Source organism: Cetorhinus maximus, chromosome 22 (genome assembly GCF_964194155.1).
Source record: "Cetorhinus maximus chromosome 22, sCetMax3.hap1.1, whole genome shotgun sequence".
NCBI lineage: Eukaryota > Metazoa > Chordata > Chondrichthyes > Lamniformes > Cetorhinidae > Cetorhinus > Cetorhinus maximus.
In genome coordinates, this window is record NC_135900.1 from 60,057,838 (window position 1) to 60,084,221 (window position 26,384).

The window sequence follows — 26,384 nt, forward strand, 5'->3', positions numbered from 1 at the left end:
GGTTTCATGAGTGATTTTAAAAAATGCAGGATATTTTACAATAAAAGTTATGGACATGTCCCAGCTCACGTGACAGTGTCACATGAGGGGACATGGCAGGGAAATTTTTTTCTAATCTTTATTGAAAGGTTTAAATTGGTGCCAATCTCCCTGAGGCAGCACTTTGCTTCAGGGAGATCTATGCGCTCTTTCGTGCGCATGCGCGCATGTCACACTGGGCGGGCCTTAATTGACTCGCCCATGTAAAATGGCGGTAATCGGGGGCGCCAATCGGAAGTGCGCCCAATGGGGGGAAAATGTTGCCCTTTGTGTTCGTCACACTTCAGATGACACACTTTGAGGTATCAACTATTTAAAAATGGCACCCATTTCAAGCTAGGCAAGAGCTGGAAGTGTACAAGCACCCACCAACTGACAAACTGTCCTCTAACTGGCCTAAGGATGCCCATATCTAGAGCACAGAGGCACAGAGGCCGAGAGAGAAACAGCTCTAGCTTGGTAGCAGAATAATACATTGCACATTCCATTTTATAAAGTGCCTTTTATTATGAGCCAACTTACTGTAAGTGATGTCTACAAGATCTGTTAGCTTAAAAACTTGATATCGTATTTTAACATAAGCGTTGCAAATTAATATCTCCACATTGCATTAAGTCCATGGGAGTGATTTTTGTCCAGATTTTTAGGTATTAAGGAGCCTCCGAAGTGGCCAAGATGGGGGCTTGAGCTGCAATGCTGGTTTAGCCAGCAATGAGCACAAGACACCATCTTGGTAAAGGAATAGATCCACAGTTCCCTTATGCAAAAGTGCACAAAGAATTGTGATATGTGATCGCATGCAGTGCTGTGATATCTGTGGCATGGGGTTTCCTTTCATTAAAAGGGGATTTTTTTTTGTAGTTCAGTGTATTAGTTGTCTACTAGGTAATGTCTAATCCATGTTGCTTTGTGTTTGCTGCGGTAAAAGTCTTAAAACTCGAAATCTTGTTGTGCAATTCTTTAAGTCAGTCAGTGGGAATTCAAATATCTTTGTAAAAGTTATCAGTCTCTTCGGGGCTCATAACATCATAGTTGGCCTTTTCCTTACTTTAATTGGCTACCGGAGCACAAGTGGGGAAAATGGCCCAGGGCGGGATGGTGCTGGCAAACTGGCTGTTGGCTAGTGGCATAAAATTACGAAACTTTCCACCTCTGATCCCACAACTATATGGGGGTGAAAATTCTCCAGAGGAGAGACAGCAGCATCAATTGCTGCAGGAGAGAGAGAGACACACACACACACAAGAGGGAGGGTGAGGAGGGCTCTCAGCAGGAGACCCTATCCACCCAGGGTCTTCAGAAAGCAGCTACTCCTACATTCATGTCACTCAAGACTAGTTAATAGGAGAATTGCACTTTACCAAAGAGATGGTCACAGAGGTTTGCAGCCTCATGGAACAAAGACTCAGATGTCGCAGCACAGCCAGCACTGCAGTGCCTGTCCTGTCAAGGTCACAGGAGAACTTAATTTATATGCCACTGGAACCTTCCAGGCTACCATGGATATATCAGTCATATATAACAACTTTTTGCATAAGGGATTACACACTGAGGCATGATTTTATAATCATTTCCTATTGCCAGGGAAGACCAGAGACAGAAGGCTCTAGGATTCAACAGGATTGCAGAATTTTCCATGGTCCAGGAAGCCTTTGATGGTATGTGGCCAAGTGAACTCCTCTTTAAACTTTTGAGGTTTGAGGAACAGAAAGGGATTCCTTTCCCTTGATGTACAGCTCACGTGCGACCACTGACTCCATCAAGCAGATGAATCCCTGGTATCCAGGGAGCTGCCTCATTTATAATGAGTCAGTCATCTTCCCACAGATTTTTGGACCCTAAGGCAATATGACAACGGATAACTTCTGATGTCATGGTTCATGAATTCCCTGAAGAACACACAGACATCAGTTAAGATATTCATGCAATGAAAACCACTCAGCCACCAGGAACATCATTGAGCAGACCACTGGGGTCCTTAAGCAAAGGTTTAGATGCCCTGACAAGTCAGGAGTTGCCCTGCAGTACTTGGCCAAGAATGTCACCAGTTTCCTGAGAGCCACATGACGAGGAAGAGGAGGTGGTAAAAGAGGAGGATGAAGAGGAGGGGCTGCAGGGAGAGCACTAGGTGGTTGCAGATAAATGGCCTGACTTAGAATGGACGCTCACTGCCAACTAACTGAAGACCACTATTGAGACACATCGTCCACCATCAGACTCCGGAACACTGTCGCCACACGCCTCACCTTCCAGGACCAAGGATCCGTCAGGAAGATCTATCAGGAAGTTGAGTAACTGTACTCAATCCTTTCAATCCATTTGCCATGAAGAACACAAAAAACCCACAAATTCCACCACTACCTAATTGCCATAAGTACTCTTTATCTGCAGAAACAATGGAAACATGACCCAAGTAACAACTATTCACCCTGCTGCTTACCTGTAGTTAATTACCCTGTAAAAATTCTTTCTTACTCTGGTATTTTTACAAAGTGCGGCCTGAATGGCAGCAGCAGGCTAGGTGGAAGGCTGCTGAGATTCTGAAGAGGGCAATTCAGTTGTCTTCCTCCTGCAAATGGTGGAGGTGCCCTCAAACTGCACCATCTCGGCTTGGGCTTCAGCAGTCTGAACTGTCTAGCTGACAGACAAAGTGCAAGAGAAATGTTGGCGTGGTGGGATGGGAGCAGCTGGAGTGAGGCCATCATGGAAGATGCAAGGAAGCTGTTTGAGGTTGCAACATTTTGTCATTCCATAGAAACTGAATGACATTCCATGGAAGCTGCAATGACTATAGTTGAAGCTATGACCTCAGTCAACAATGTTGGGCTACACAAGTCGCTGACTGGAATTGACCAACCTCTCCATGGTGAAGAGGATGGGTTCCAGGCTGCATCAACCCACAGGTCAAGTTGGAGGCAGGCTCCTCCACTCCCCCTAGCCGTGACATGTAAGGTGACAGGCTGTCCATTGCACCAAGTATTTTGTGTTAAAGATTCAGCCTTCTTCTGAAGCTTGGCCCTGCAAGGTTCACCATAGCAGTACTAATATATGACCTTGGCGTCTGGCGGGGTGGCACTTGTGCCATCCCTTCCACCCATCTTGGCTGCTGCCCTGTAGTGTCCACTGCATCCAGATCCATGTTCTACCCTGGCCTCTAAATTACCCATGGTGCTGGTGGTCTGAGCTGCTGCCTGCAAAAGAGGTAGCAATTGATGCAGTGCATTCTTCCTGGCTCTCCTCCTCGTGTGTGATACTTCTTATGATTGAAGAGCTGTGCGATGTGTCTGAGGTCTTGAGTAGTACCTGTGAAGGATGCAGTCATGTGGGGTGTATGAATGTCTGTGTATAGTTAGATGATGGATGGATGCAGTGCATTGAGGTTGTGATAGTGGGGCGCAGTTATTGAGAAGTGTGTTTGTGAGATGGAATCTTACCCTAACCACTCATGTCAAATCGTTAAATTTCTTGCAGCATTGGAGTCATATCATGGGACTGTCACCTCCTGAAGATCTCCCATTCCATCATTTGTGTTAGCTGCCTCTGAGATCTCCTCTTTCCCTGTGGGTACAAGATATCTCCCCAGCTCAGGACATCCCCTACCAGGACATTCAGTGCCACATCAGAGAACCTGTACACCTTCTCACTTGGTCTCTGAACCATCCTGAAATGTGCTGTTGTCTGCCAGCCAGTACACTCCACACCTTCAGTGGAAATGGGTGTGTACAGACTTTTATACCACTCCACTCAAATCGCTATTAATCAGCACTTAAGTGCTAAACGTGCAGGTATCCATTTTTGCGTCTCTGGGCATATTTAAATCATGATAATTAGCGATCATCCCCCAAATTGTGTGCTAAATCCAGATGTTTAAACAAATGTTTCTTATTAGTACAACACCCACTTAGTTCATGCTTTCATCCTTACACCTAAACTGTTTAAACTTATGTGTTGCTCTTGTGAGATCCAGAACTACCTCTTTTGCTATTGTTAGTTATAGCCACCAGAAGTCAGCTGAAGTCAGTTTAGTTTTCAATGGGTATGTACTTTAGCATTACATTGAAGTACCAAACTAGTCCCTGAAAGCATGTTTGCCACATGCACATTCTGATCATTCTTCTGATGTTTTGGATATCCTCTTCTATCAATGCAATCGTTTTTTCATGGCCCTAATCCAGTGAAAGTGGTGCATAGTTGGAATGATATTACACATCAAATAAGACAATCCAATTTTGAAGTAGAAACTTTTCCTGTCACAATTGCAAGCATAATAATCTGAAGCATATAAATAATTACTCTTCAGTCGGCACAAATGCAAAGCTGGACAGCCATCAAACCTTAATCAATCCAATCTGCTGTTTAAGCTGCGCACAAAGCAGTTGTTTTAATTATTCAGGCAAATGATTTCTCCATTTTATGCCACAGCTTTCAGCACTGATAAATTTAATGAGTGCCTGATTATAGAAGATCCTTCATCCTTTTTCGTTGGTTTGGGACAAAAGTTATAGACAGAGAGTAGGCAGTCATCCACTGCTGATGGATGTGTCATTATATCAAACTTTTATCTTAACTTGCCAGTGACAAGCTTACTGATAATCAAAATGCTAAAGTCACTCTAATACAGTATTAGAATAATAAATATCTCTCTGACAATCAGTGAAAGCATTTCTCCTATTTCTCATTCTGCACAAGTTGGACGGGTATGAGCACCAATCTAAACCCAAACATAACTAAATTTCATGAACAGGGGAGGTTAACCTAAGTTCTCCTCTCAGCCATAGAGTTTTGATGATGAACTTCACACAGAAAGACATGCATTTGAATGTAAACGTAAGCTTTATTTTGTCTGTTGCGAGTGTATATTTGAAAAGGAACATTTTGCAAGGCTGTGGGGAAAGAGCAGAGAGTGCGATTTATTGGATAGTTGTACCAAAGAGCCAGCACAGGTGCAATGGGCCAAATGGCCTCCTTCTGCTGTGTGGTTCTACAAATGTTAAATTCAGCCTTACTTGACTTTCCTGCAAACAGACCAGGAGTTTACCCAGTCATATGATAACCCAGGGGATGTAACAATGAACTCCTTTGTTCCAACCATATAATCCACATATCTTGTGATCCTGAAGGTGAGCAATACACACTCCAACGAGACATGCACAACTGTAAACCAACAAACTGGATATCTTACATATAACGTGTGAATGAACTAATATCTACAGTGAATTTTGGTAATGCTAATAGGAGAGCACATAATAAAATGCAACACATTTCCCACTAGTGGGCTAAATTCATTTTTCTGACTATCAGTTCTCTGAAAGTAGTTGGTGCTAAACCTAAAAAGGGAGTTCTTGCCCTCCATGGCTGATTTAAACTCCAAATTACTGTATATTATCTGAACATAACGCCAAAGGTATGACCTTGGACCCTACCACAGCTCTCCTCTCTAGGGAATGGTCAGTGGAATTGTCAATCAAACTGGCTACTGCCCTCCAAGTTACAGGCTTCCCTGGAAGCTCTCTGCTGCTGTATTCACAAGCTTGATGCCATTCTAGCATATTATACGTGAATGTCTTAACAAAACTTTATTGTCTTAAGCTGATGTGGTATGCAATAGATATTTAAATGCAGAGAGATTGGAGAACATTGAAGTACAGAGGGATCTGGGTGTCCTAGTACATGAATCAGGAAAAGCTAGTCTGCAGGTACAGCAAGTGATGAGGAAGGCAAATGGGATGTCGTTGTTTATTGCAAGGGGATTGGAACATAAAAGTAGGGATGTTTTGCTACATTGGTGAGACCACATCTATAGTACTGTATACAGTTTTGGTCTCCTTACTTAAGAAAGGATATAAACGTGTTAGAAGCAGTTCAGAAAAGTTCACTCAAAAGATACCTGGCATAAGGGGGTTATCTTATGAGGAAAGGTTGGACAGGCTGGAGTCTTGGAAGATTGAGTGATCTTATTGAAACATAGATCCTGCGGGGTGAATGCTGAATGGACATTTACCCTTATGGGAGAGACTAGAACTAGGAACCTAGGTTAAAAATAAGGGGTCTTCCATTTAAGACAGAGGCGAGAAGAAATTTTTTTTCTCATAGAGTCATGAATCTTTGGAACTCTCTGCCCCAGAAAGTGGTGGAGGGAGGGTCAATGAATATTTTTAAGGCAGAAGTAGATAGATTCTTGACTAACAAGGGAGTCAAAAATTATCGGTGGTAGGCGGAATGTGGAGCTGCGGCCACAATCAGATCAGCCATGGTCTTATTGACTCGGGGCTCGGGGGTTCAAATAACCTACTCCTGCACCCCTAATTCATATCTTTCATCTGGATTTAGTCTGCCTTTCCAAAAGTTTTTACATGCTGCCATTTATGGGATGAACCAAACTTACTCCTTGATACAAGTTATGCAAAAATTCCTCCTCGGTCAAATAGTAAAATATTAAGGGACACAGGCCAAACCATATTGAATTTAAATTTGAACCTAATCTGTCATTGTCATTCATGTGCCATGCTTACAGAAACAGCAATTCAAACAAGTTAAAGCCTAATGCAGACTGTGGTATCTGTGGCTTGAATCTGCTTTGTAGTACAATATTTGCTTTTAATGTGCCTGATAGAGGTTAAAATAAGAAATCATTGAAACTTTGATAAAATCACGTGAAGAAAATTCAGCAATAAACACCAAATTTGTAGTTTCCTGCCCTTAAAATTAATATTTTTAATGTTAGAGAACAGCTCAAAGACGGTTTGACAATAATGGAACATTTTCAAGGCTGCTTTGTCCATCTATTATTTTGCACCATTTTTCTGCATAGAATGTAAACTAAGTTGGGGTAAACACCATCTTCAGCTCTGTCCGGCAGCTGGAAGAGTTCTCTGTGCATTGACTTTAGATAATGACCACGGGGACAAATTGCCTCCAAGTCAACAAGTACTGGCAATTTAGCTCAGAGATAGGTGAGCAATGTGTCAAAGTAGAAAATGACAGATTGATGCAAAGTTTATCTGAGATTGGGTCTGGGAGACATGGTTGGTGCATGGTGCGACTACCATGGCCTGGCAGTGTTTTGTTGCTTTCACTTCATGCCCCCAAAGTGGAAAGTTTCTCCAATATTGATATCCATCAGTTTGACACGTACCAAAAATGTACTATCAATTAAAGAGCTCACATTATGTTTAGAGGCAAGGGGGCACATACTGGGTAGCTAGGCATGCATTTCCACTTATCACTTTGGCCCTGGCAGGACCCTGTCCCAATTGGAGGGATGAAGGGAAAGATGGGGGTCAGTAATATAAATGGGACAGGCAGAAATTCCAAGATAGCCTGGAGATACTCAAAGATTCCCTCTGCTCCTGTCAACCACCCCACCCCAGCCCCCCATCTCTCCCAACACCAAGACCAGAATTTTCTGCCCCCACAATGGTAGGACCCACCGTGGGGGATGCGGCAGGCCAGCCAAAAGTCCATTGACTTTTGGCAGGACTGGAAGATCTTGGCGGCAGGTGGGGCCGGAAAATCTTGGCCCAAATCCCCTACCCTACCGCCAACTGTAAACAAGACATTGTTGGACAGGCAGAAGTGATGACTATTCTATCCCGAATCAGAATTTCAAACTTAAGTGGATCCAAGTTTCCATATAAAATTCTGACCTCCCTCCTACAGTTGTGCTAGAGTTTACCACCTCCCTCGGGGCAGAAATATCTAAGCTATTGCCTATAATTACAAGTGAGGAAACCAATGTTCAAAATTATTCCAAATTATTGGGTACTTTTGTGACAAAATCTACCAGCAATTATTACAAACCTCTACCTACATTTCTCTCTCTGACACAAGGACATTCTCCCACACAATTTCAATCATTCTGAGATTTCAGATCTGACAGCAAACCATTAACCAAGAGCTCTCCTCACAGGCACACTCAGCTATACCTTTTTGCTACTACTGGTGTGTTCTACAATATTACATAAAATGACAGCCTTTATAAAAATCAGTCATCTACACAAAAACATTAAGTTTCCATTAGATGTTAACTCATCGCTCAGAACCCTCACTGTTGAGTCAGGAAGTTGTGGGTTCAAATCTGACTCCAGAAAACTACACACAAAATCCAGACCAACCCTCCAGTGCGGTGCTGAAGGAATGCTGCACTGTTGGAGGTGGCATCTTTCAGAGGAGACATTAAATTGATGCCCTCTCTGCCCTCCCAGGTAGGCATAAAAGTTCCTACAGGACTATACTGAAAATCAGGGGAGCTCTCCTGGCCAATACTTATCTCTTAGCCAACACACTAAAATAAATTATCTGGTCATGGTCACATTATTGTTTGTGGAATTTTGCTGCATGTGCATTGGCTGCCCTGTTTCCTGCATTACAACAGTGACTGCACTGCAACGTACCTAATTAGCTGCAAAGCTCTTTTTGAGTTTGTGACAGCTTCGAGATCATGAACAGCTCTATATAAATGCCAGTCTTCCTTTTCATTGACCCCCCATTGTCAACTCTGAATTATTTCTTTTGCCTCATTACTCCCTCTGACATAAAACTCTGGTCACAAGACAATCAAATAATAATAATCAGAAGTCAAGGTTGGAGATTTGGAGTTCAGTAATACACCCATTGTATTTTTGGGCAGTGGATGCTCAATAATATATACTTCATATCACTGCTTCTCACTCTGTCAATGAATGTGTCAAAGGCTTAAAGAAATACTGGTATCATTTACCTAACCAGCAAATCTCCGGACGTGCAATCTAGTATAAAGGCTTTTTTATTCCATGAGTGAGGCTCTTCACAATAACTCATAAGTGGAGCAAAGATTTCATCAGATAATTTAATATGCTACATTCTGTTTATGCCATTACATAGAAACTACAGCAGAGAAACAAGCACAACTAGTAAATGCTGGTATTTGCAGTCCACACCAACCTTCTTCCACTTTATTTATCTCAACCTATTAGTATACATTTCTATTCCTTTCTTCCTGACATACTTATTTAGATTCCCCATTAAATGCACCCATGACAATTGCCTTGCATGACAATTGCCTCACCTACTTCATATGATAGTAAGTTCCACCTTCTAACCGCTGTCTGGTTGAAGAGGTTTCTCCTGAATCGTTATTAGATTTACCACTATCTCACATTTGGACTCCCCAGCAGAAACATTTTGTCTAGATCTCCCCTATGAAACCTCTTCATAATTTTAAAGATATCTATCTATATCATTTTTACCATTATGTTTGCCATAAGTACTGAGGTGTTTTTTAGATTTAGCTTATATTTTGGCTATTTTAACCTTCATTATGAATTACTGCTGTGCAGCAATGAAAGTGGATTGAGACTGTTCAGACATTGTCCTGGTTTGTGGCTCACTAAATGGGCTGGCACAGTTCTAGTTCCTGTGTTAACGAATGAGCAGTTCAGATTGGGATCAAGATAAACAAGGGATGGGAAAAGCCCTGCGAGGATGTTTGCTTAACAAATTCCACTTTACCACTGTTGCCATGAGACAGTAACAAGCCATTTAATATCAAGGACCACCAAGGCCTAAACTATTGTCTCACGAGACGAACGGCTGCCAGTGGAAAAAATATCAAAGACTGAGTTTGGCTGCATGATGTCACAACTGCTGCACTAATGTAACTATGCAACACTGTCAGCGTGCAGCACATTTTAAAATCTCCAGTGCAAACTCCAGACACCAAAAAGTGAAAACAACAAGGTGCTGGTAATGTCTCAATCATTTGCTCCGGGCAACTGCCCTTTGTTTAGCTGGGTCATTGGTGAAAGGTGAAGGTGAGAAACCAGAACTAAAGTAAGAAATGGGAATTATAATGTTAATTATTTCAAATGCATTTAAGCACCTCATCTCAAGGGTTAACTGATAAGATCGTGATAAAAGCTTGGGCACTTGTGGCTAAACAAGGGCCAAATAATTTAACCGAGGGCCATAAATTCCAACTAGGCTAAGTAAAGAACCTGTAGAGACGATCTTACTCTAACAGTTCAGTTACAAGAAGACATACCGTTACGATCCTGTTAGGGACAACATGGTAGAAAGGGAGCGCCCAGATATTCTGATGCAGCACTCGGGGGCCTGATGCAGGAGCAGAGAGGTCCTCTTCTCACAGGGGCCCAGGAGGGCCTCCAGACAACCAATTAAAAGGGAATGGGAGCAGATATTCACAGGGGTGAATGCAGACTGTGTTGCCCCAAGGACCTGAATGCAGTGCCACAAGAAGTTTAATGAGTTTTCAAGTTCAGGTGAATTTGTTTCAAATGCTGTATCCATATAACTGAAGCACTAGCCTTATACACTGCTTAGTTCACCACACTACCCCTCGACACACCTACCGACATTCTCGATCAAACACGATTCATTTTTCTGTCACCCATGGCTCATTTCGTAGCACTCCCACCTCCAACTCAGCAGGTTATGAGTTCAAATACCACTCCAGAGACTTGACAACACGCAATACAGAGCTGAGGAAGTGCTGCATTGTCAGAGATGCTATCTTTTAGATAAGTTGTTAAACCAAGGCCCTGTTGCTCTCTGAGGTGAAAGATCCCATGTCACTATTTTGAAGATGAGCAGGGGAGTTATCTCTGGTGCCCTGGCCAATATTTATACCCAAACGCTGTTTCTCTCTCCACAGACACTGCCAGGTCTGATGAACTTTTTCCAGCATCTGCAGCATTTTATTTTTATTATGGTAACACTTGAAATCTGTTTACTGGCCCAGCAACGATCACACGCATTTGACCAAGTGTAATTTCTCTCTGTGTCTACATTCCCTGCGCGTTTCAATCCTTGATCCCATACCTTTAATCAGTTGCACATTTCTCTCTGTCTAATATTTCCAACATAGTCCCGATGATGATCACACTTGTTTGACCGAGTATAAAATTTGACTATGTTGACATTTCTGATAAGGGTGTTGGTTTGATCATATGGTTTTCATGGAAAACAGATTATCTGACCATTATCACATTGTGGGTTGTGGGAGCTTGCTGTGTACAAATTGGCTGCCGCAGTTCCTATATTACAGCAGTGACTATATTTCATTGGGATGTTCTGAAGTTGTGGAAGGTGACATATAAATGCAAGTTTTTCTTTTTCACATGCACAGCTTCACTTCACCCTCACACATTTAGCAACACTACAAATCCCATACCCACATCTCACATCTTGCACATACTGTCAGCTGTTGTAACATTGACAGGCTGATCACCCAAGCACATTGCAGCAGACTCACTGACACACTTCCCTCTCCTTTGCTGGATAAGATGCCCTCACCTCCATGAAGGAGACAGCGGTCTCCATAGTCGGAATGGCCATTGCTGAGTCCGTAGCTAGCAACAGGCTGAGACCATCAAAGGTGACAGTATGTTCCTATCTAATCCACCTTCTCATATGTTACTTTCCCCTCATTCCACCATCTCTCCTGATTAACAAGCTGCAAATGGTGTAAACATGGACCAATTACTTTCTCCACCTCTCCTTAACTCCACCACAACGCTACCCTTGTGCCTTTCTTGTCGCAGCTACTCAAGAACTAGTGCTTGGTAAGGCAGTGTTGCAAGAGCATGAAGGCCAAGAGGAGCTGAACACCGATTATGAAGAAACAATGTCATTCAATCTCACCATTGCAGCCACCAACTCAGATATTGGTATTTCATGAACTTTATAGGGTAGCGTAGTGGCGGGATTTGAATGCTGTGAGTCATTGGTCATGAGTGGCCTGCAGGCCAGGGCAGAGAGAAAGGTTAGTGAAGGTGCCAGATTCCTGGAGGATGAGGCTGTAGACAAGCTCTGCTGCATAGGACTTAGATAAGAACTTGGATAGGGCAAAAAAAGGCAGATGAGCATACATGCAGAATTACTTGGTGCATTGGCAGGCTTGTCAGAAATCCTAATGTCACTCTCAAGGAGCATGGTTCCAACTTGGCACAGGGCTTTGCATAGAGTTCACCGTCAATCCTTTACAGAGTGAAAGTGGTGGCCGCAGCTCCAACAGAACAGGTGTGAACCCGACCATGATATAGTCTGATGTCTCAGCTTCTATTGCAGCACTAGCAGAAGCCACCCAAAGTCTGAGTGCTACATGGAAGCTCGGACAGAGGTCACGAAATCTGTTTCTTATCATGCAGCCTCAGAATGCTGCCACCAAGACTGTGGATACCAGTACTCTTTATTCGTATTTTGTTTATTTGTTCTTGGGATGTGGCCATCGCTGGCTAGGCTAGCATTTATTACCCATCCTTAATCGCCCTTGAGAAGGTGATGATGAGCCACCTTCTTGAACCAGTGCAGTACATCTAGTGTAGCTACATCCACAATGCTGATTGGGAGGGAGTTCCAGGATTTTGACCCAACGACAGTGAAGAATTGGCGATGTATTTCCAAGTCAGGATGGTGAGTGACTTGGAGGGGAACATCCAGGTGGTTTTCCCATGCATCTGCATCTGCTGCCCTTGTCCTTCTAAGTGGTAGAGGTTGTGGGTTTGGAAGGTGTTGTCAAAGAAGCCTTGGTGAATTGATGCAGTACATCTTGTTGATGGTACACACTGCAGCCATTGTGTGCTGACGGTGGAGGGAGTGAATGTTTAAGATGGTGGTTGGGGTGCCAATCAAGTGGGCTGCTTTGTCCTGGATGGTGTCAAGCTTCATGGGTGTTGGAGCTGCAGTCATCCAGACAAGTGGAAAGTATCCCATCACACTCCTGACTTGTGTCTTGTAGATGGTGGACAGGCTCTGGGGAGTCAGGAGGTGAATTATTTGCCACAGAATTCCCAGCCTCTGACCTGCTCTTGTAGCCACAGTGTTTATATGGCCAGTCCAGCTCAGTTTCGGGATAACGGTAACACCCAGGAAGTTGATAGTGGGGAATTCAGCAATGGTAATGCCATTGAATGTCAAGGGGCAATGGTTAGGCTCTCTCTCTTGATGGAGATGGTCATTGCCTGGCACTCATGTGGCATGAATGTTACTTGCCGCTTATCAGCCCAAGCCTGAATGTTGTCCAAGTCTTGCTGCATCCGGGCATGGGCTGCTTCTGTATCTGAGGGATTGCAAATGGTGCTGAACATCCCTATTTCTGACTCTATGGGCAGGATTTTTAGTTCGACGGGCACCCGCAAATCGGCAGGTCAGGAGCCGCCAGGGAACGGACCCCTGACTGTGCTCGGCCCCTGACTGCGATTTCATGTTGGCTGGCCAATTAACGGCCGACCAGCATGAAACGTTGCTGAAAGGCCCAGCGTTGCCAGGGTAGGGAGGAAGGAGGGCAAGCGCTGAAGTCAGCGCGGGCGTGGGGGAGCGCAGAATGAAAACTCCCTGAAGGCAGAGAGCTGCCTTAGGGAGCTGAAGAAGTTAATTGCAATAAAAATAGGCTTTAAAATCTGGAAAAACTGCTCATGCATCAGAATCAGTCACCTGAACATATACAAGATGAAAATTCTGCCCATAAGACCATAAGACATAGGAGCAGAAATTAGGCCATTCGGCCCATCGAGTCTGCTCCGTCATTCAATCATGGCTGATAAGTTTCTCAACCCCATTCTCCCGCCTTCTCCCCGTAACCTTTGATCCCCTTACCAATCAAGAACCTATCTATCTCGGTCTTAAATACACTCAATGACCTGGCCTCCACAGCCTTCTGTGGCAATGAATTCCATAGATTCACCACTCTCATAATGGAAACCTCATCCCGCCCGTGGATGAGGTTTCCTGAAAAATTCAAAGGCCGCCTGGCCTCTTCGCCCACCTGCAAACTGTAACTTTGGACGGGCAACGAAAAATCTCCGTTAATTACAACTTTAGTGGCTTTAATAGGCCTCTCAATTGTTGGCGGGCGTGCGCGGGAATCGGAAGCAAGTGCGTGATGATGTCGGGACACATCATCACGCATTATTTCATGCTCGAGCAGGTCAGGCGCCCACATGCCAAGCGAAAAACTCTGCCCAAATGTTGCAGGGAAGGTCACTGATGAACCAGCTGAAGATGGTAGGGCCTCACATAATATCCTGAAGAACTTCTTCAGCAATGTTTTGGGACTGAGACGATTGGCCTCTAATAGCCACAGCCATCTTGCTTTGTGTCAGGTATGACTCCAACCAGCGGAGACTTTCCCATTGACTTCTGTTCATCCTTGATGTCACTCTTGGTCAAATGCTGCCTTGATGTAACTCTCACCTCAACTCTTCAATTCAGCCCTTTTGTCCATGTTTGGACCAAGGTTTCAATGAGGTCTGGAGACAGGTGTCCCTGGCAGAACCCAAACAGAGCAGTAGAGCAGCTTGTTGCTGTGTAAGTGCTGCTTGATAGCTCTGTCGATGACACCTTCCATTATTGTAGTGATGATTGAGATTAGACTGATAGTGTTGGATTGGAGTTGTCCTGCTTTTTGAGGACAGGACATACCTGGTCAATTTTCCACATTGTCAGATGGATGCCAATGTTGCAGCTGTACTGGAACAGCTTGGTTAGGGGTACAGCTAGTCCTGGAGCACAAGTTTTCAGAGTGTTGTCAGGACTTATAGCCTTCACTTTATCCAATGTCTTCAGCTGTTTCTTGATATTACATCAAGTGAATTGAATTGGCAGAAGACTGCATCTGTGATGCTGGGGACCAGAAGGAGGCTGAGATGGAGCATGCACTCTGTAATTCTGATTGAAGGTTGACTACAAAAGCTTTAGCCTTGTCTTTTGCACTGTTGTAGTGGGCTCTCCCTCATTATTGAGGATGGGGAAGTTTTTGGAGCGTCTTCCTCCAGCTACTTGCTTAACTGTCTGTTGCCATGTCTGGATGTGGCAGGACTGCAGAACTTTAATCCTGGAATTGCTTTGCTCAAATGGGCTTGCAGGCTTTCACAGCAGTCCAGCAATCTGTGCTCCAGCCGATGACTAAGATTGCTGAGACACCACCCTGAGTGAGTGGCAGTGGTTCTGTGGAACATGAACCTTCTGTCATCTCTCAGGATGACAGAATTCATCCTTCCAGCACTGACCCTCCACTAGTACCCATGTTACTGCCTTTCAACCAGCCAGCCCACGATGCTGTCACCCATGCCGAGATGGTGCTGTCCAAAGCCAGGCACTCAAGGCCCTGAGCTGCTCAAGGGTATCCTGCAAAGTCATTTGCAGTCGCCCCAGTGAAAGCCAGCAGCCTGCCATCAGCAATGCTGAAGCCAGATAGGGGCACAAGGACAGGCAAAGGCACCCGCAAAGCTGTGTACTAAGGCAATATAAAGGGTGTCTTGTTGTGTTTTGTGTGGAATGGTTGTTTTATGGTGGCTTTTATTTCAGCATTGTGGTCAAGAGAAAGCTGTGATGTATGTACCATAGAGATGGTAGAGTGTGGGATTGTTGTAGAAAGGGGATTTGGGGTGGCTCATGGGAAGTGGAGTGGAATTACACAGAATGTGGATCAGCCTGTCTCCTCCCTTCCTCCTCCTCCTGAGGTGGTCACTGTTCTCATAATGGCCAGATGGTCAGGGAAACTACTCTGGTGAGTACTTGCTTAACATTGTAGTTGTGTTCCTGAAAAGTGCAACATTAAGTGATACAATGTTAAGCAAATCAAATTTTGCCATTACAATCAATGTAAAAGCTGCAGTTAGGTTCTGACCTTTCCTGTCAGGAAAAAAACATTACGCCCTGTAAGTTGAAATACTGTACATTGCTAAATTCCTATATAGGCAAGTGAAATAAGTTTTAAAATAAAATAAATCTTAAAATATAAAAAAAGCTAACTTTCTTCTTACGTCCAGCTCACTGCCCCTCCCATTCGCCGAATTTCCGCTCACAACCTCACTCACTCGCTGACCCTCTGGCTCATTGACCCTCCATTCGCTGCCTCACCCAATCACTGACCCTTCAACTCACTGACAGTCCATTCGCTGCCCCTCCCACTAGCCATACCTCCGCTCGCTGCTTCACCCGCTCACAGACCCTCCGCTCACTGCCTCACCCACTCACTGACCCTTCAGCTCACCAACCCTCTGGTTATCGCCTCTCCTTCTGGTTTATCGCCTCTCCCGCTCGCCAACCCTCTGGTTTATCGCCTCTCCCATTCACCGAACCAGCAGATCATCGCCTCTCTGGCTTGCCACCTCTTCCGCTCCCTTATGCTTCCTCTCACCAACTCTCCCGCTTGCTGAACCTTCCGCTTACCGAACCTCTTGCCTGCTACACTTCCTGCTCCTTGACCCCCTCTCTCAGTGACTCTCATTCTCACCAACCCTCCTTCTCGGTGATCCTCCTTTTCGTTGAACCTCCCTCTCGTGGCTTCCCTCTTCTGAACCCTCGCTGTGAGCGAAGGCTCAAGATCAACGGCGAGAGGCAGGAACATCAGCTTCAGGCAGAGAGCAGCTTCGAGTTGCGGGGTTGCAGAGGTAAGCCGCAAGCTGGAGAGGCGGTGAGTGGGAGGGTCAGCGAAGACTGGAAGGCTCGGCAAAAGGGAAGGTCAGTGAGCGGGAGGGTCAGTGAGTGGGAAGGTTGATAGCCACAGGGAGAGTCAGGGTGCAGGAGAGGCCATTGCACAATGTCGCTGATCGGGTCAAATGACCCACTTCCAACTCGATGCAAAACAACGTTAAAATAAACGCCAGGCACTAAACGCGAATACCGGTCCTCTTAACTGAGCAACATTAAAGCGGAAAAACATAAAATGGGGCAACTTATTGCACTGGAAGGCTTCTCCAGAGAGGTCGAGGCAGGAGAACCTTTGCTGCTCATGTGGCAGAAAGGCACTCAGTGTACTCATTCTGACCACATGTGGTTGGGTTGTACAAGGGAGTCATGAGCTAGGTGTAAAGTGGACAACCCTTACTGTGCAGACACCGCTCTCTAGGTTGATTGGTGGCTGAAAGATTGAGGGAACAGTGGACTGGTGCAAAATGAAAGCATCAAGACAGCTGCCAGGATTGCAGGCATTCAGCAGCATGATGTACCGTGTATGGTCAGATACCAAGTACATCAGCTTGTGGGAGCACATGTCAGCATTAAGATGGCAACCCCCAAAGTCAAGAATGTGCAGTCGATGGCATCCTGCACCATGGGGAGCCCATAATATTGTGGCAAAGAAAACTGCACAATCTGCCAGCTTCTCCCTGATCAGAGAGAACATGATGAACTCTCCTCTCCTGGCATTAAGTCACCTCCCTTCTGTAGCAGTGGGACAATGACCTGTGAGATTCTACAGATGTTGCCTGATCCAGTGTGGAAGAACCCTCATGCAGAGAAATTCAGGGCTAGGCTCACCTTCATAGTTATTAACAGTGCCTTACCCTGTTCTGAAGTTGGAAGTCTGGTTGCAAGAGGTTGCAGAGTTCTGTGAGCATCTCCTTCGTAAAGCGCAGTGGACACATATACTGCTCCAGGCTTAGGTGGAGGTAAGTGAAATGCTCCCAGAAAACTGTATATGGTTAAGGGTTCCTGCTTCGGGCCTTCTCCCTCTCCCTTTCCTCCTCCTCCTCCCTCTATGAGCATCTTGTCTTCTTCCTTGCTGCCTCTGCACCATCTCCTTCTGGTGCTGAAACCCAAGAGGGAATTGCAACTATTTCGTGACTGGGAGCAAGTGACAGGCCCAGAACTCTTGTGTCTCAAACAAGGCCTTCCCATGTGCTATAGACATCACCAACTGTAACCAACTCCTCAAAACACCCAGCTCTTCGACAAACCCAGACAGAGCCAGGAGCGATTAATCAGTAACTAACTGCAAGTTGCTGCTCACATCCTTTTAAATGGCATACATGGGGGGAGGGGGGGGGTCTTTCCTTCCTGCTGCTGAATGTGTGTTCAGCTATACGAAGTTAGGAGAGGCGTTAGCTGGAGCAGCGAAGTCAAAAATGGCAGTGCTGGCATCAGGTCAGCATTACACGTCTACTCTACATATTTCTGGCACACACTTCTAACACCCACACTAATGCCCTTTCTAAGTTGGCACTTAGAGCACACTGTGCAGGAAGGGTGTGAGTGTGGGGTAATTTTGGTAGCAAAACAGCATCTGGAGCATGAAAACTACAGGTGCTTATAGAGTCCAACTTGGCAGCCAATATATCCTTCCTGAAGTGCTTTGACCAGAACTGAACACAATACTCTAAGTGTGATCTAACTAGAGCTTTGTACAGCAGTGATATAAATTCCACCCTTTGTATTTAACCTCACTTGCCAACTACCTTAGTAATTTTAATACTTGGGCCTCTAAATCTCTGTTCATCCACAGCTCTCCCACCATTTAGAGATTAGACAAAAGCTATAGTCAGCCATACTTATGATCACAGCATCTATATGGGCAAGCATGTGAGTGAGCAGAGTTACATTAAGTTATAGCCCCAGAATTTTTAAAGAAATATCCTTTGTCAGACTTCACTGACTTCTGAAGTTTAAGTGCCCAATAGTGAAAAAACCCACTGTACATTACATACATACACCTAATAGGAAGATTACTCAGATTTGTTTTATGTACGCCATATAATGGCCAATAATAGAAGTGACTTGTATTTTCTCTTAAGAGAAACCATGCAAAGTTTCTTCTTGTATCAGAACTCAATATAGCACTGTATCGGTGTATGCCAACTCAAAATCTGAACTGATGACAAGTTGGGCAGGTTCGGGAAGTTACAGCAAATGGGAGGAAGCGTAATCAGGAAAGGGATGGGCCTGGACCAAGTCAGCTTATAACTGAGCTGGGGGGAATTACATGATTGATTCAACAGTGAGATGTTTGAGACTCATTCAATTAGGGAAAATACCTTGTGGATCCAAGTACATTGATATTAAGATCAAAGAAACTTGGGATGTCACAAGCAAATTGTAGTGGTTGTCAATTTGCTCAAAAAGGAGTTTTACTAGAGCCATGCTTTAATTAAACAAAATACAAAACATCATTCAAAATGGCAATTGCATTGAAATGAGTCAAAATGCCAAAGGCTACAGCATGTTAATTGGTTTAGAGTTGTCAGTGCCAGCTTATTCTGTTGGAATTCTTGGTGCTCTTTCCCCTGAGCCAATAGATTGGAAGCTCAGACCCCACTACGCAGGTGAGCAAATCATCTACCCTGCAGTTTGAATGTGGTACTGAGGGAATGCTGCATTGTTAGAGATGCTATATTTTGGATGAGACAATGATCAGCTGATAAGTAAAAGATCAACAGCAATATTCAAAGAAGATGAGAGTTCTCCAATGTCCTGGACAACGTTGCTCTCCCTCACTAAAAACTGACCATTTGGTCATTCATCATTTTCTTTGACCCAGCTTTGGATCACCTTCCCTAAGATGTTGTCATGTGACTCAGTGTCAAATATTATCTAACAACGCTCAAGTGAATCACCTTGGGACACTTATTACATTAAAGGTGCCATATAAATGCAGGTTCTTGTTGTTTTTACTGGCTGTTGTATTTACCTAAATGACAAGAAAAACTGCACCACAAAAACTAAGACCTTCCTCTAATTATTGGTTACTTTGGGAGATCCTGGAAACAGGTTAAGGACCATATAAATACCAAATCCTCTTTCTTTTGTTGATTGATTTTGTTTCTTGGACAGACTTGTAACCAGATAGCCATCTTAAGCCAGGAACCTACATCCTTTTAAGCTTAATTGGGATATCTTATGGAATAATAAATATGCATAGTTGAAACAACCAGAACAATAATTAAACGTTTCATGGAGAATAAAAAATAAATGGCTGATCCTTGTTTATCATAGTCTCTCATCATCTAGATGAACAAAGATAGATTTATGAAGGTGAATTTGCACAAACACTAAATGAGACACATTGGCACTAGTGACAAAGTGGAAGACTATCAAAATGTTAATACACTTACCTTTTCTGCGGACTGGGCTGTGCCAAAAAATATTGGAATAAAAGCTAACCAAATTATGCAGGTGGTGTACATGGTAAATCCAATAGGTTTGGCTTCGTTGAAGGTCTCTGGAACCCCTCTTGTTTTAATTGCATACACAGTGCATGTAACCATCAGCAGAATGCTGTATCCCAGGGAACAGATGAGAGAAAGGTCAGAAATGTCACATTTCAGAATGCCCCTGGCATTTTCTGGATCAACAGTTCGCTGCTCCCCATAGTCTACAATAGTGTGCGGAGGATCGACAGCAAACCAGATAAAGACTCCCAGGAGCTGCAGAGAGATTAGGCTAAAAGTGATTGCCAGCTGGGAAGCTGGGCTGATAAATCTCGGAGCAGAGACAGACGTCTTACCTTGTTCAAATATTCTGTGAATTCTGTTAGTCTTTGTGAGCAGTGCTGCATAGCTAATACACATACCCAGTCCTAAGAATATGCGACGGAAAGAGCAAAGAACTGTGTCAGGAGTTGCAATCATTAGGAAGGTTACAGCATAGCACAAGAATATTCCAGTCAGCAAAACATAGCTTAACTCTCGGCCAGATGCCCTTACTATTGGTGTATCATTATGACGAATAAAGGTTGTAATAACAAATGTGGTGGCAATAATCCCAAGAATAGCTATGAAGACAGGTACTATGGCCCAAGGAGAATGCCATTCTAGTTTGATTATGGGGATCAGCTGGCAGTCTGTGCCATTCGCATTTGGTTTCCTGTTAAACGGACACATTTGACAAGTTGTCTCATCGATTTGGTACTGGTAGCCTTCACACCGCTCACAATGCCAACAGCAGGGCACGCCCTTCACGGTTTTCTTTCTCTCACCAGACTTGCATGGCAGGCTGCAGACTGACTGTGGGATGGCGCGTTCTCCTCTGCCCCACTGCATGTTCTTCACCTAAGGAGAGGTAAATGAATGAGCCCTCCACAGATAACTACATAACTGACCATGTCAGAACTTAAACAAAATTCAAACAAGCACTGAACTCTTGAAAATAAGCTTCTTGCATAATTAGTAACAGATTCATAACAGAAAGAAATGCTTCAGTATCAAGTTGTGGCAGCAAATGATGCATTTAAGGTTGGAAATCAGAAAATAGTGAGCATGAACCTACAACTTCAAACATTCTATGATTCAGTTCAGGTGTAAAGGACTAGTTAGGCTCAAGTATTTAAGTACAACTAGATTCATGGTAAGGTTCTTTGCCAGGTTATAAAGGAGAGATCCTTGAACACAACCCCAGATGGAAGGACTGATGAGATGGGGTGGGATCTGCATTCTGCCTATTCACCCACGGTACTTTGCATCTTCTATTTAAATTTCAAATCACTTTTAATTTCAAACCTGACCCCAAGGTTTTCTGTTTCCCATCTCTTCCATGTTCCTCAGGCCTTCCATTATTAGCTATTTACGCACCCACTGTTTATTCAATATCTTGTTTCTTTAAATCTGTCTATCACGTGACTGAGGTGATCTGTTACAAATTTTAATGATCCTCCCACTGTTATTTTTCTTATTGTGTTGGCCTATTTGCTCTTTTCCCTTCTATTCCTCATTTCTAATTGTAACAATATACACATCCATCACTCATCTTTTAATTTTGCAGCAGGATACAAGCTCAAACATTCCAGGAACAATGATTAATTCAACCACTTTGCTGACAACAGGTTTGATGATGAAATGTCGTGTAGTAGTTGCGTTACTGGGCTAGTAATCAAAGGAACACAAGTTAAAATCCCACCATGACTATTTGTGAATTTAAATTTAATTCTAAAAAGTCTGAAAAGGACATAAACATAAGAAAGTAAGAAATAGAAGCAGGAGTAGGCCATTCAACCCCTTGTGCCTGCTCTGTTATTCAATAAGATCATGGCTGATCTGATTGTGGCTTTGACCACATTCCTGCCTACCCCACATAACCCTTGACTCCTTTGTTGATCAAAAATCTGGCTAACCCAGCATTGAGTGTTTCAATGATCCAGCCTCCGCTGCTCTCTGGGGTTGAAAATTCCAAAGATTTAACAGCCCTTTGAGAAAAGAAATTCCTCCTCATCTCCATTTTAAATGGGAGACCCCTTAATCTGAAACTCTTCCCCTTAGTTCTTACTTACCTCCCTCATTGCTGAGGTCTCCTGCATTCCTCAGCAGCACGTCACCTCTCCTGGAGGTATAGCTGAGCCTTCAGCTGGTGATTGGGCTGGCAGCATGAAGAGCCTGCCCACCATTATTAATTGGATAGTGGGTCCACAGATGGCCAGTTAGGAGGCTGCCTGTGTTAAACTGCCAACGGGCCCAGCTGCCAGTAAATATAGCGAGTATTGGTAAACATGACATGAAACAGTTGAATTGATGGAAAAAAAAACTAGTTCACTTTATGGAAGGGAACCTACCATCTCCAAATCTGTGATACCAGTCTCATACCAAAGTGATTGAATCTTAGCTGCCCTCAGAAATGGCCTAGCAAGCCATTCAGTTATCAATATTTTCTCAGAGCCTAGGGATGGGCAATAAATGCCAGTCTTTCTAGCAATGCCCACATCCCAAGAATTAATTTAAAAATTAAGACATAATTCAGTTTGGATGTTTGAAATCTCAAAAGGAGTGTTTTAAATGAATTTTAAAGAAGCTTTCTGACCAGCTTAAAGTAGTAACAGAGCACAGAAAGTTACAGCACAGAAATTGGTGGTAAGATCAATAACAGGATTTTCTTTGTGCATAGACATCATTACTGTCTCAATGGTTCTCATTACTAACCCACCCATCACTCAAATGGCAATGAGCAGCTCAGAGGCTGATAATAGCAGTAATATCCCCTCATGAACAAATTAAATTATTGCTATAATATAAATCCCTTACGAAAGGATAGTGTACATTATCCAATGCTCCAAAAAGCAAACTTGTTATATCACAGTGAGCATGTAAGCACAATTTGAACATATCAAGGAATGGATAAAGAGTATTAGTGATATTTCATACCTGGCTAGTCCTGATACGATCTCGCATAAGACACTCCCCCAGCCCCATCCCGAAAAAAAAGTTTAGCTTCCCGCGGACTGAAAACTTTTCCAATACAAATTCGAACCACCGCTGTTACTTTCATTGACAGCAAGGAAAAAGTTGTTGCTTACGTTCAAGTGAAGGTAATCAGTCCACTGTCCGATAACCTTATACTCATGAGAGGTCAGGTTGGAAACCTGATACTGGTAGATGTCGTATCGTCCAGGAGCATCTCCATTTTCATTAAATGTCACGGGGGTTCCAGCACTTCCTACAAGAACATTACAAAGTGCATGTGAAAACCGTGAGTGAATACAACTAAACTTCAACTACTATGCGCAGCAAGGAATACATTTAATTTGAGAATAAATGGCAGGAGCCTCTGGGAATGCGTCTGGACCTCACGCTTAAAACTTGTTATCTAAAAAAACATTTTTTAACTCATTTTCAGTTAGCTGCAAGGAAAAAGACATATGATAGGAAAAAAGTTTCATATAGATACAAAATCATACATAGTACTAAAAGTGGTATAAGATGAATTTGCATCTTTTCCAGTCTGTGACTGATTTTTATTTTGCATTTCTGGGAGAATATGTCAAAATAAAACAGCATTAATGCAGCACATAGGTATTGGTGAAGGAAGGTTGTGACAGCTGTTTTAAAACCTAGATTGGCTCCACTTTGAATTGCTTCATGTCAGAAATACTGTGAAACCAGGAGAATCTCTGATGTAAAGGAAGCATTTTTGACAATGATCCAAAATGACTTCAATGGCAAAAATCAACACAAAAGTTTTATCACGCAAGTGGCACAAGTGGGGTTTTCTTTTCTACCAGGGGTTCAAATTCAGATTTGAGTCAGAGTATTCGATTCTCTTCTTTGTTAACCGTAAACTGTTACTGAGTTCAGACAAAAGCACCTCAATCCTGAACGGGCATGAGCCCATATGGCAGGACAATCGTCAAGCATTGATCGTCTCACTGCAAAAAGAGGCAAGGATAATTATTTTGGAGAGTTTGCAATGCTGAAGAGGAAAATGTATTTGTGAGATTGGAGCTAAGACACATCATTGAGACAGAGTAATGGGAATTTTGTACAAATTTGGTCTTGAGCAAAATGTGGCCCGGAAATATTGGAAGAGATATCGATCTCCTTTGCTTGAGCCGGTAACTTGGCAGAAATACCACAAAGATGGTAAAGGGAAAAAAATCACAAGCAATGGACGCTAACGTGGTAGGTTCTGAGTACACTTCGGTGGAATCGGATGTAACATGGGTGGACAAGAGATGGTCCTCATCAATTGTCCTCTCACAATTCATCCTTCCTAAATATTGGTTGTGCCGATTTATTGTAATGGGAGACAATGGGCAAGATGATGCCTTATGTACTTCCCACCATTGTTCCCTAGCAATGCTAGGTGTAAGGGATACATGTTCCTTGTGTCTGGTGCAGTAATGGGCCATATATCATTTAAATGGTTTGCAATCCTCTAACAGTCGATCATAGAGCATTAGGGAAAACTGGTCTTACCATTTAAAAAAAAATTCACCCAACACAGTTGGACAAGTGACAATGCGACAAAGCACCAAAGCAATTTTACATCCTCTGCCTATCCTCAGGCAGATTTGATATTAACCCTGGCATCTCCTCGCACTATGATGGTGACCCTACTTCTAGAAATGATGCAATACTAGGGGTGCAGGCAAGGGGTGAGTAAGTGGAATCTCTCTCCCATCAAAAAACCACCTCCATTCAGGCTGGAATGAAGATCCGGCCTGGGGTCTCCAAACTGGTAAAACATTGCACTTCCCATCACTGGCGAGAGTGGCTAACCCTCAGCCTAAAGGACATCTCTGATTTCACCATCACTGTACCCTCCTTATCCTTGGTGGCAGTGAATTCCATAGCAGCTTTCTGGGGACTACAGAATAAGCCAGCACCTCACAACGTTTGTGTCATTAACTCTACTGGTTACAAGCTCCGTGCAGGTACATCCTGATGTGCTGTTATAGGGATGTAAAAGCACCAATCACTCATAAGGGATTGGGTAAACATGTTGTGGGTTCATTTATTTAGACTATGCACAGGAGAACAGCCTAACATAGGTAGAGAGCTTGGAGACATCAGAAGAAGAGGTGTGTGTGTGTGTGTGTTCTGCACAAAGTAAAAAGTGAAACTAAGACAGGATTGCATGACACACTTCCCTTCTAGTGACGTCATGCTGCTATCCCTTAACGATATATTACAACATCCCCCTTTCTTTATGAAGATACTTCTCCCCTTCCAAAGAAATATAACTATTTACAATACATATTCATGTTTAGTTACCTTCACGTACGTATGTAGAACTGTCGAATCTGAGCCTGTAAAGCATAGAGGTAATCTACTGGTACTCCCAGATCTTGTGATGGTAACCTTGTCTGGAGGCTTCCTTAATTGCTCGCAGTGCCCTGTGGGTTTGTCAATCTTGAACATTGTTCCTGGTTGCTTTTGGGATCTAGTCCTCGATGCAATGGTTGAGGAGCTAGAATGGATCTGATTTGTCCTCAGTTATGCCTCACTATTGCACCTTTGTGAGTAATGACCACATGGGACCTTGGTTCTGAACAAATCCTTGTCACCTCAGCTGGTAACCATGTACCTTCTGTGGGATTCTGGATGCAAACTTGTTGTCCCAATTGTAAACTTGGTAATTCTGTACCTGCATTTTTATTGTGCACATTGGTCATCTTCTCTTGCAATTTTAAAAGTTGCTGTCTAGTTTCCGAGACGGTAGAATGGGTAAGAATAGGTAGATTGATACGTACTGGTCTGCTAGACATGAACTCAGCCAGTGGAATAGTTGTACTTAAAGGTGTCACTCTCAGATGTAACATTGTAATGTGTAGATCTTGCTTCGTCTGCATAAATTTGGAAATTAGGGATTTCACTGTGTGCGGTTAGGCCGTTAGACATAGGGTAATGAGGATAGTGTGATCAATATTCTACATTTCACACATCCTGGATCATTATCCAGAATGATCTCTCCAGGCACACCAAATAAACTGAAAGTAGCACTTAAGAGTGTGCACAATAATTGTACTTGATATATTGTGCTATTGTTGAATAATGGGGTACTTGGTAAAGTAGTCGACGATGATGATGAAGTCAGTGCCATGAACATGAAACAGGTCAGATGTCATCTTGGACCAAGGATGGGTAGGAACTTCATGTGGACTCAATGGTGGTTTGTACTGACTTGGCATATGCTCTTCACGTGCCTCACACTTCCTGACAATGACTTCAATGTCATTGTTCATACCCAGCTAATAGACTGTCTCTCTTGCAAGTCTTCTCGTCCAATCTATGCCCATGTGTGAGTGATGAAGTTGTTAAAGAATATATGGTTGCAAAGATTCCAATATTCTGACCTGCTGGCCTTTAAAAATGACACCCTTGGAGCTGCATAGCTTATCCAAATAAGGCCAAAATAGTCTCACA

General features: G+C 43.4%; 1 protein-coding gene across 1 annotated transcript in view; it reads right to left on the bottom strand.

The window, feature by feature from the left end:
* LOC144696734 (metabotropic glutamate receptor 8) overlaps positions 1-26,384 on the bottom strand; it is a 429,432-nt gene that overhangs the window by 74,579 nt on the left and 328,469 nt on the right. The window contains exons 7-8 of the mRNA XM_078568398.1: positions 23,036-23,175; positions 19,869-20,804 (exon numbers count right to left, since the gene is read on the bottom strand). Of these exons, the coding sequence (XP_078424524.1) occupies positions 19,869-20,804; positions 23,036-23,175 (1,076 nt within the window). The remainder of the gene's footprint in view (positions 1-19,868; positions 20,805-23,035; positions 23,176-26,384) is intronic.